This window comes from Taudactylus pleione, unplaced genomic scaffold (genome assembly GCF_031769625.1).
Source record: "Taudactylus pleione unplaced genomic scaffold, aTauple2 ptg000121l, whole genome shotgun sequence".
Lineage (NCBI taxonomy): Eukaryota > Metazoa > Chordata > Amphibia > Anura > Myobatrachidae > Taudactylus > Taudactylus pleione.
Genome location: NW_028284523.1, coordinates 9,652,731 through 9,665,020, shown reverse-complemented (window position 1 = coordinate 9,665,020; position 12,290 = coordinate 9,652,731). Strand labels below are relative to the sequence as shown.

Here is a 12,290-nt window from a genome sequence, read left to right as displayed (position 1 = left end):
CGAACCAATCATTTCAGCCACAGTTGTGTGGCAGACCCTGGCGCTGAAATGATTGGTTTGTTAAAGTGTGCATGTTCTGTTTATACAACATAAGGGTGGGTGGGAGGGCCCAAGGACAATTCCATCTTGCACCTCTTTTTTTTCTTTGCATTATGTACAGTTTGGGGCCTAGTTTTTCAAACTGCCATCCTGTCTGCCACTGCAGTTTCACGCCTAGATGGGTCACGTGTTTGTGCCGCCCACTCGTGTCGCTTAGCATAGTCATCCAGCTACCTTGGTGCAACCTTTTGGACATAAAAACACTATTGTGAGGTGTGAGGTGTTCAGAATAGACTGGAAATGAGTGGAAATTAAGGTTATTGAGGTTAATAATAGCATAGGAGCAGAAAAACCTACAAATTCTGTGATTTTAGCTGTTTTTATGCTTTTTTTTCTTTGCATTATGTACAGTTTGGGGCCTAGTTTTTCAAACTGCCATCCTGTCTGCCACTGCAGTTTCACGCCTAGATGGGTCACGTGTTTGTGCCGCCCACTCGTGTCGCTTAGCATAGTCATCCAGCTACCTTGGTGCAACCTTTTGGACATAAAAACACTATTGTGAGGTGTGAGGTGTTCAGAATAGACTGGAAATGAGTGGAAATTAAGGTTATTGAGGTTAATAATAGCATAGGAGCAGAAAAACCTACAAATTCTGTGATTTTAGCTGTTTTTATGCTTTTTTTCAAAAAAATACAGATCCAAAACACAAAACCCAGAACCCAAAACACGGAAGGGTGGTTTTGGCAAAACCAATCCAGATCCAAAACACGAAGAAAGATCCAGATCCAAAACCAAAACACGAAAAGTGGCCGATGCACACCCCTAATTTGAATACTATTGTTGTTGTTGCATGTATTTATTGCATCAGATCATCATGATGTTTTTACTCATTTGAATCATTGCTTGTATGTGTCATAAGCCACCGCACTACGAGTGCTGTGTGAGGTGAACGATTGCTGAATCTCCGCCTACCTCCTGTCTTTCACTCTGGGATTACTCCGGATTGGCTCCTGCATCTATATCCTGCTGGTGCGAATACTGCTCCGATGCTGGTGATAGAGTTTTCGTTGTCTCCTGTCACCCAGTCGAGCTCCAGTTTCCCTGCCTTCTATATTGTTATTCTGCCGTTTGGGTCATCCAGGCGGCACGGTCCGCAAATCTGTCCTCTGCCGTTCGTGCCATCTAGGCCGCACGGACAGTACTCTGTGTCCGCAGTACGCACTACAGCGTCAGCTGCTTGTGTGAACCCGGCAGGCACAGGCCGCACTACAGCGACTTCAGTGAGCAATCCAGCGTACCAACACAAATGACTTCACTACAGCACTGCCCTTTTGCTGCCACAGCTAGCCAAGGCATTCCAGCCCTCAAGGCTGCTGCACGGCCCAAAGGCCACTTCATAATCTACAGCCCTCAGGCCCATCTAGCCAAGTTATTTCCAGCTTTCAAAGCTGCTTCACGGCCGCATCCAGCCAAGAAGTCCAGCCCTCAAGGCTGTTGCAGGACTATACTCAAAAGAGTCACGCACGTGCCTTAACAGTATGACACTTGCTGTTTTTGTATCGTGTACATTAGTAAAGATTCCTTTTTTGTGAACACATGATATGACATACGTTACTCCTAGCTGAGCGCAGTATTACCACATTATTATTGTTAGCCATTTGTGATAGTCAGCTATCCTATACGGCAGCTCGCTATTAACAACCACAACCATCTTACTCGCTGGTACATACTTACCTTATTTTCTTCTTAGCAAACTGTCCACAAGTTCCTGGACAACAGCAGGCGGTATGTTTTGCCACTCTGCCGTACAATGACACTGAAGAAGGCAGAGTCGGCCTAAAATGCAACAATCGCTCCAATTCGTCCCCCAGAGGTTCTCAATGGGGTTAAGAGCTGGACTCTGAGCTGGCCAGTCCATCTGGGTTACAGAATTTTCTGTATACCAGTCCAGCGTAGCCCTGGAAACATGACAGGTGGCATTATCGTCCTGATAAAAGCATTTGTTGTTTCCGTAGAACTGAAGTGCCTCCCTACAAAGTGTTCTTGTCGAACCCGTCACATTAGTGGCCATTTGGAACTCATGTGTAATACATACTTGCCTACTTTTGAATGTGCATTTCAGGGAGATTGTGAGAGCATGGTAAAGAGGACATGTACTGCTACATCTGAGAGGCGTGTCACAAAACTGATTTACATACTAATGTAAATGAGCCCCCAAACAGACACATCGCACTTGGATGCGACGCATCCTGCCTGTCTTCGCATGCATGCCGGCGTTGGTAACACCGGTATGCATGACGATGACCGCAAAGGACTGCTCTCTGTAAGAGCAGCCCTTTGCGATGGAGTGACTTCCAGGTCTATGACCCAGAAGCCCCTCCAGGGGGGTGCTGGGAGAGATCAGATTAGATCCCTCTATCAGCACTTTGTGGAGAGAAGCCCATAGGCTTCTATGGGTAACGCCACCGCAACCAAGCCCCAGAGTGCATTGCAATCCGGGGCTTGGTGCATATGAGAAATGCGATCAAACCCGCATTTTCGGGGTTTGACAGCATTTCTCACCATGCTGCATCCCGACCATGATCTCATTTGTGTCAATATGTTTGCCTTTATAATGATACTGTTGTTGTAATAGAAAAAAAACTTTACTTATTTTTTGGTGCTGTACCCCACTGTGTAAGTGTGTATACAAGCACCGTGACTTTGTCGGCCATAGCCCTCTGTGTATAAAGAATACAAGCACCGTGACTTTGTGGGCCATCGCCCTCTGTGTATAAAAAAATAAAAGCACCATGACTCCATGGGCCATAGCCCTCTGTGTATAAAAAATACAAGCACTGTGACTTTGTGGGCCTTAGCCCTCTGTGTATAAAAAATACAAGCACCGTGACTCCTTGGGCCGTAGCACATTGTGTAAACAAGTATTGTGACTCTGCTGGCTGTAGCCCCGTGCATACAAGTACTGTGACTCCTTAGGCCGTAGCCCACTGTGTATACAAGTACTGTGACTCCTTAGGCCGTAGCCCACTGTGCATACAAGTACTGTGACTCCTTAGGCCGTAGCCCACTGTGTATACAAGTACTGTGACTCTGCTGGCCGTCTCCTACTGTGCATACAAGTACTGTGACTCCTTGGGCCGTAGCCCTCTGTGTATACAAGTACTGTGACTCCTTGGGCCGTAGCCCTATGAGTATACAAGTACTCTGACTCTGCTGGCCATACCCCACTGGGTGGGAGGGCCCAAGGACAATGCTATCTTGCACTAACTTTCATTTCTGCCACTGCTGTGTGGCAATGTTTCATAGATGTGCTTTAAACTGTAGTGTCTGTGCCGCTGCTCTGACGCTTAGTAACCTGCCAGCTCACTGCAACCTTTGGCCAATAATGGTGAAAACAATATTATAAGCTGTGTGTGGTCTAAATTGACTGTAAATGACTGGAAATGAAAGTTATTGAGGTTAATAATACTCTAGGACGAAAAAAAAGCCAAATTTATGTGATTTTAGCTTTTTTTGTAAATTTTTGTAAAAAAATCCAAACCCAGTCACCTCAGTTTGGCAAATCCAAATCCGGACGACGAATTAGAACCAAATCCAGCAAAAATGTTCCAGCACACATCCCTACCCTAAATAAGACCCTAAGAGCAGGGCCAGCAACAGTCATCTTGGGGCCTGGTACACTAAAACTTTGCTTCCCCATCCCCTCGACCCCCACCAATACAATTGACCCCACCATCCTGCCCTGCATGTGCCAATGCCTGCGTTGCTTTAGGGGTGGGGAGGGTGCCTGCAGACCTAGTCAGTGGTGCTGCTGTGCAGTTGGGCAGACAATGGTACTGCAGCCAGTACCCGGCCTTTCAGTTCAAATTTCCTTTCCACAACAGCTTGTGCATACCTCCCAACATTTCGTAATTGGGAATCGAGATCCTGCGCACGCCAAAGGTGTGGGCACCCAAAAAGGAGGTGCAGCCTTGTACGGATGGGACGAGGACTCGTGACTTGTCGTTTTAATCACTCTGGGGATGAGCCCAGCAGTCTCTGAGATGCTGGGCTGCCCCCAGGCTCTCCCCGCACTGTTAGTAGATGCCATGCGCATGGCATCTATTATTTACCTGCTGTGAGATTGCCCCCCCAACTCAACACTACCCCCTCCCCGTGGGACACTGCGGCCCAAAAGTGGGACAGCAAGATAATTCCCGGAAAGCGGGAGAAATGGTTTGTGCACACGGTATTCATTAATTTCCTATTGATGCTTTGCTCTCCTGTTTCTCTAATTTTGTGTTCATTTGACTATCAATATAGGAATTCAGCCACAATTTTAAAGAACAGCTTTCAATGAGTGCCTTTCTTTTATTTGCAATGGGTGATATCAACTCTAGTTACACCTCTACTCTCCCCTCAAGATTTTAAGGGGTCTATTCATGAAGCAGTGAAAAGAGTGGAGAAGTGTGCCAGTGGAGAAGTTGCCCATGGCAACCAATCAGCTTTGAGGTTGCATTTATTAAAAACAGTCTATAAAATAATTGGTAGGAGCTGATAAGATTGCCATAGGCAACTTCTTCACTGGCTCACTTCTCCACTCTTTTCACTGTTTCATGAATAGACCCCTAAATGTTAAAATTAAATAGAATAAAATACTGCAGCCCCATTCTCTCCGCTACTTGGTGTTGTGTCCATTTTTTAATGGATGATTAGATGTTGATTGCGGGAGAGGGGGGCCGATAGTATCCCTGTCTAAGGTGGCAAGTCATTCATTGATAACATTCCCATAGCTAATAAGGGTCATTCATGGTGAATGCAAAAGATCATAGAGCAGAAATATCTATACACGTCACAGTGCAGAAAAACACTTGGTGTCTGACAAACTTTTTGGACTACTGGAAAGTAGTTTATCTTGAAAGAGAATCTAATTATCAGAATCTTCATTCAACCCATGTCTTCTTCTGTTAGTCAGACAATGTCTGCGCCATAGATACTCACCATAGTTCTGCCCCCTACTGGCTGACTAAGGTCATAGGGCTCAATCCAAGTAGGTGCAAGTAGCTGTATGCTGCACTTACGGTACCTCTGGACTAGCAGATGTCTGTTCTCAGCCCCAAAGGGCTGTGTACAAAAATTTGCGAATCCAGGATACGACGGGGCTGTGAGGAGGACGATTTGCCAGCATCTCTATGACGCTGCAACAGCATTTCGCCTCTTTCACACCTAATTTGATTAAGCCCATGAAATACAAGCCATTGTCATTTTTCTAGAAACTATGACAGGTCAATATAATAGAAAAGATGCATTCCTGACAAAACACTGCAGATTCCAAACCACTGGCCACTAATCAAAATACACCAATCTATGGAGAAAAAACAAGACAAAAACATTCAGGAACTAAATCATTAGGTGCAGGGGTTAAAGTGGGCAGAAACTGGGTGGAACTGAGTTCCGTCACCTCTAATGGTAGGTGGAACTAGTTCCATCTCCACCAAGTCCCTGCACAGAAGTCCCACAGACAGAGAGCCGCTCTCTGTCTGCCTAGGGAGTCTCAATTTCTTTATAGGTTCCTCATTTCAGAGAAACCAGCATCTTACCTATGTAAGGAAAGAATCAAGCGAAGGCAATACATAGGGGTTGCAAAAAAACATTAGGCATCCAAGTGACCTAGACTATTTTGTGGGGACCCCATGAAAAAACTCAGAGGCATGGAAGAAAAATAACACAGATGATATAGAACTTTTTTTTTTCTTTTAAAGTGATCTAACATTGTAATCTCAGCTGATGGCAGGAGTGCTAAAAAAAAGCATCTGAATGTATTTCACACTGTCATAGCCCCAGGCCCCCGCCATTCACTTTACCGTTTCCTATACACAATAGTGTGTGTAAAGAACAGTTTTCACACTTGTTTTGGCCTGTCAGCGACTAGCGTGGCTGGTGTGGGGGAGTAGACGGCGGGAGAGAGGAGTTCCACCACCTCTCCAGGACCACTTTAAGCCCTGATTAGGTGTAACGCCCCCGTACTTCCTGAATGTGAAATTCCTCAGCAAAATGCTTTTCTGTATCACGTAATGTTACACCTGGTATCAAACATATAATTAAATAGAAAGCTTTTAATCCCAGAGATACATTCTTTACAATTATTTCACATGGTGAAATCTGGATCACATAAATGTTCAGGCACATTTTGTACTGCTCATAATCCTTCTATTCCATGTATAATATCTGTTTATCATGGAAACAAAATTTGTTAAAGGACAAATATTTCTCTCCAGTCTGTAGACATATTTATTGTTTAAATGTACTCAGAGCTAGAAATTTTAAACCCACTATATTTGCAATCTCCCATTTTTAAAGTGTGTTTAAGTAGCGTGTGAGCAGTACTTTGGGAGAAAAAAACAGTTTTGGTGCGCTGGTGCTGCAATGTTCTGCGACACACATCCCCTAATATTGCCCAGCATCACTAATTTTAGCAGCAGGTATGAGGTGATCTCCCAACAGCGATTTGTGGATGTTGCTGAGAATTTATTTCCCACTGCACAACAGCACTGAGCATTTTAGGAGTTAGTGAGCAGTCCATTCGTGATTGAGACAACGTCATGATGTTAGGAGAGGGTGAAGGTCAGGGGCGGATCCAGAGGTAGGTATCAGTGCAACCCCCCCCTCTCCCTACTGCCTAGTAACACTTCTCTCCTGCCAATACCTCTGGCCACTGTATAGCAACACAGTGGCATATCATGCAGGGAGAGAGAGAGAGCCTCCTTGGACCCTCCGCAGCCCAGCAGTCCCCCCTTCTCCTTTCATGATTTCATGGCGGAAGTAACAGAGAAGCCACATAATGGAAGCTAGATAGTGGACCAAAGTCCCACAGCCAGGGCTAGGATGTTCGGCACCCCCCTGCAAACTATAAATTTGCGCCCACCTACAAATATGTCCTCATAACATGTCACATATTTACCCCTTATTCACGTTACACCAAACAGTAGAGCCCTTTATACACATTACGCCACACAGTAGTAGCCCTTATACACATTATGCCACACAGTAGTGCCCCTTATACACATTATGACACACAGTAGTACCCCTTTATACACATTATGCCACACAGTAGTGCCCCTAATACACATTATGCCACACAGTAGTAACCCTTACACACATCATCCCACAAAGTAGTACCCCTTATACACATTATACCATACAGTGGGGTCCCCTTTACCTGTTACTAGAGTGGTCTGGGCCTAATGCTTAGCCACTTGCCAAGGGTTCAGGTTATTACCTGCCTACCTTAGGGCGCATAAAGTGACCTGGGCCTAATGCCCAGAGTCACTTTTACTTGTGGCATGGGCAATCTACCCACCTAACATGCCCCACAGGCCTGTGGCCTGATTGCACCCATAGGCCTAAGCTTGACACCTGGTGGTCTAGGGAGGAGGATTGGTAGATTACTGGTGACCAAGGCTGCCTACCAGTAAATTGGTAGAGGTTTAAGTGGGGCATTTTGTTTATCTCTTTGCTTCCCACCACTTGCAGCACTCTCTAGTCCTCATCTGTTTTCTTCTGCCGCTAGCCCGTCCTGGCCAGTGGCGCCATCTTCTTACTTCTTCCGTGGCTGCTGTAGCTCTTCAAGCGACATCCTCTCCTATTGATTGCTGCCGCCATAGTGCAGGATCCGCTCAGTGGTGTCTAATGTCAGAAGCCACAGGTGGAGCTATGACATGGTGAGCCATGATTCGCTCACAGCGGCTGCCTCTAATTGGCTTCAGTCCATGAGCAGTGATTGGGTCGTGCTCGGCACCAAATTCGAATAGCCCCTGCTACCTTTTAGCCGCTGATGCGCGAGCGGCGATTGGTGCCAAAATTAAACTGGTGCCGCACCCTAATTTGTGTCAGTTAGTTACACATACTTGGGGCAATCTTAAACTACAGTAGAAGGAGCTCCCTAATAGTACATAACAGAGATGTGATGATCCTATTACACTGGTGCAGGAAGATTGCATTGCGAAAGATCTTTATATCAAACCAAGTACTGTATATACAGTACATTCAATTAATTTGTATACTGCAAAGGCAGACCATATAATGAAATTCATATGATCAATATATTTTTACTGACAACACAATATATTTACCAAAGAAATAAAAACACACTATAATCCATCCTCCACCAATTATCAACCAATCAGCAACTACCTTTCATTCATCCAGTGCAAGCTACAGAATGATAGGTGGCAATTTTAGCAAATGCTAAACAGTTACTCAAATAATATCCACAGAAGTGGTTTCTGGGCCAAATATGGAAAAAAAATACATGAAACTCTTTCCATTGTTTCTGTGACATTTAATTTAATATTACATCCGTAGCAGTCTTATTTATTCTGATTTGTAATATTTCATGTCAGAACATTCCCTGAGCAAAATGAGTTTATAATTATGCTAATTCTGATTGCTAATTTGTCACTGATGCGAAAAACCTTAGCAAGACAAAGGACGGTCAAGAGGCATCTCATCTGCCATAACAGTGGGTCACAGAGACCATCTCCCGAGGTATAAATCTTAGTGAACTCTGACAACTCTCATCTGTTTCTCAATGTCATGTCACAGATATTTCACGCTTGTGAATATGGCTCCAGTTATATTGCAAGTGAGCGGGAAATGAGCAGATCCAAGCAGGAGAAGTTGTGAGGAAATCTGCTACACAAGAACATTACTGACAGGAAATATACATTTCTGCTAAATGATATTTAAAAATAGAAAAGAAAACCTGTGCTTGTGAAGCTGACATTAATATGAGTGGACACTTTTATAGTTGTTTCAGTATGGGATCTATTCTTCACAACTGACTGCAAAGGCATAATTCATCATCAGAAGCTGTGATTCGTCATCTGGTTCATTCACAAAGCACAGACAGCTATGCAGTTGCTGACGCTGAGGGTCATTTATAAACCACTCTGGAATGTGAAACAATTCTAATAAAGTAGAGACAGAAAATCTTGTATGGCTGTAATCAATCACTAAATATTGCCAGGGTAGCTGAGCGAAGCTCTGCAGCTTTGGCAATACTGGATTTCAGCAGTTTGTGGGAATATGCGTACACATGGCTCACATGTGTACAGTGGGACGGATTTACAGAAAGGAAGCATGTTTTCAGTGTTTTTCTTCTGGTATCAGAACTATGATCGTGGTGGTACCTTTATTTATTGCTGCAATTCTTGTTACAAAGTCATCCTCATATTTTGCATGGGGAAGCTTACCTCCAGTGAAACCCTGTAAATCTTAGCAATGATAATACCGGAAGTGGCCACTGATTTACTATAGCTATAGGGATTTTCGTCCTATCACCAATAAGCCCTAGAGTCTGTACATCCAGGAAGATTGTAACAAACACTAGATTGCTTCCACAAGTTACACTGAAAACTATTCTGTGAAGTCACCACACCCCGAAATGGATACCACAAATTCCCTTGGTGACCTCAGAAGATCCTACTAGTCCGGGGCTCACCTCCCTCTGTAACATATGTCTGTTGTCAGTTTCCTATATAATTCTAACAGGAGGCTGCTTAAAAGTAAGTTACAGTTCAACTGCTTTACACATACTGTATATTAATTATTACAAAACGTACAGCTTCTCGTGTGAAGTGTAGAGAACGATATTACATATATGTGCTGCAGTTCTAGCACATGACATTACTGACCGCTTAACCTGCCAGAAAATAAACATACAATTTTCAGTGCAATGACAAAATGCTAAGACTTCTGTACACAGGCCTGTCATTACTGAAGCTTATCTCGCAAATACTTACTTGATCACTGGCGTTAAAAGGCTGTGCAGGCGAGAGTAGAGCCTCACACCCTGTAAAGTAAAAGAACAAGCGATGAAAACATTAGTTATGTGACACATATCTTGTTAAGATGTTAATGCTTAATCTGCTGCAGCCAGAAGTGCCATTAAACCCAGGACTGAAGACACATATCTAAAAATCAAGCTGATCATTGGCTTAGAATAGAGTAGGTAGCATTTTTGCCAGCTCTGCCTAACTCCAACTAAATATCTGGTTTTCCCTGGAAGCCCCGTCTGTTTAGACCAGCTTCCCGACCTGACGCCCTGTGAGCTGGGATTCCCGTATATTTGTCTGACCTGGCTACAGTGCTCCATGGTTGTCAGGGACTCGTGACTCTGTTGTGGTCTCCTGCAATGGTATACATTCCAGTGGCTCCTGGTCTCTCCTGTGTTGGTGCTCAGACTTGGATGTGCTGCTCCCAGCTCTAGTGCACCTCCAATCAGCTCTGCAGTGTCCCTTACTGCCAGGCTTCCCTTTGGTGCTTAACTGTCCTCTCTGCCTGCTGGTTCAAAATGAACAGTGCCGCTGGATCCGTGGTTCTGCCTGTAATTCTCCCCTTTCAGTGAGTGCTGTGCTATCTTCTGCATGGTGGAATATTAGTTTGCCTTCGTTATCAAATATCCTCCTTACCAGAAGGTTTGCCATTTCTAGGACTGCTGTACTGTGTATCAGCCTCTTGTAAGCCGACTCAAGTTGCCATATATTTCACAGCATTTCACTGTAGTACTCCCCTGCTCATATTGTGATCATCATGGATAAATTAGGCCATGCCTCAGGGGCTACTTCTAAGCTTGCAAAATGTGCCCACCAACCAGCTATTACTGTCCCTGCCTGAGCCCCCGTGGTGACTTTGGAAGCAACCTCTGCCCCAGTCTGCAACAGCTCCGACGCAGAGTATAGGAGAGGTGTTTGTTGAAATTTCTATACTAAGGCCTGTTTTCAAGAGATGAGGGAGCGAGAGGGAGAGGCAGAACATCAAATATCCTCTTGAGGATCTTACTAATACTATGAAGGGTCAAACTTCCAGGGGTTTAGTGGGGTATTATTGCTGGGTTTTTAGGTCTCCAGGTATGCCTGCGTTATGGGTTGTTATACAGCATGGGGGAAGGGGTTGATAGATTAGTTACGGTTAATGTTTTGCTACAACGTCACAGTGTCTGTCCAATGTCTGCTATTTATAATTACATATTGTCAATACTATGGTGATCTGGTTTGTTGTCGGGTACAGGGATGGTTACTATTCCATTAAGATTCCTATGTGAACTCTCAGTGGCCCTATATGAGTTTGTATACCTGGTATATTAGCTGCATCTCTCAATATACAACTGTTAGTTGAGGGTGCTGGATGGTGCCTTCGGGCCCTCATTTGTCATTCTTAGATGACACTACTCAATGTAGCATGCTGTTGAGTTGCGCTAACTGGCATTCTCCAACTAAAGTGCCGGCCGCGAGGCTGTTAGCACTGCGCTAAGCCAGCAAACAGCACGGCACTTTGGTTGGATTTCTGCTCGCACCTCAAGAGGGTGTGAGAACAAATCCTTTAGTCAGTCTAACAGCGCTCTGAATGGAATAGCTCTGGGAACCCCTTCCTGGCGCTACAGTATTAACAATGTGCTGAATTGAGTCGCCCCCTCATGTTTGCTGTCACTAAGATGATTTTGACACGGATTGTCTATGTCTCCTTGATTTCTGTGTCTGTTGTGTTACTTCTTTTGCTTTCTGTATAGTCTTCAAAAAACGTTTAAACTCAATTTTAAAAAAATGCAGATAATCCTAACTCCTACAGGCTTTTCGTTAAAATGACAGTGGTTACTATATGCACAAGTTTAATTTTTTCTGCTGGTACTACTAGACTTCATGTGAGACAGACAGAACATATGTGCCCTTTGTATGACCAATATGGTAACATGTTAGTAATTTGCTTTTACAGTATGTCATACATTTACACATATGAAAGCTTTCATGTTATAAAGGTTTCCTAAAGATGCTTACAAACATCATCTCACTGGGGGGCAGATATAGGAAGTTGTGAGTCAGGGGGGTGGAACGTTCCTTAAAAGAAACTTTGTAGTAAGTACCTGCAAATTCTGAAATACATACATTATTCATACATTTGTCTGTTACAAGTTTGGTTCTTCTTGCTGTGTGCACAGATTCCTCCTAAACCAGGAGACCAGGCTACATTTAGCGTCTACAGATAATTACAAATACCCTCTGAGAAAGCTTTTTCTGCTTGAAAGGGCCTGAAAATTATAGCAGTGTCAGACTGAGACAAAACATTGTCTGGCCCAGAGTCTGCGAATGACAAATATAGTGACAATGACACTTGGTTAAATGGTTTGTTACAGACATACCCACAAGGTCACCTGCACAGGGAGATCGGTAATGTCTTATGATAAAATCTTATACTGCTCGCACTGCATCAGAGGC

At 44.1% G+C, this 12,290-nt stretch overlaps 1 protein-coding gene across 1 annotated transcript in view; it reads right to left on the bottom strand.

Annotated features, from left to right (window-relative positions):
- Positions 1-12,290, bottom strand: part of PREX1 (phosphatidylinositol-3,4,5-trisphosphate dependent Rac exchange factor 1) — a 343,823-nt gene that overhangs the window by 113,049 nt on the left and 218,484 nt on the right. Inside the window, exon 13 of the mRNA XM_088472186.1 lies at positions 9,822-9,871. Within this exon, the coding sequence (XP_088328312.1) occupies positions 9,822-9,871 (50 nt within the window). The remainder of the gene's footprint in view (positions 1-9,821; positions 9,872-12,290) is intronic.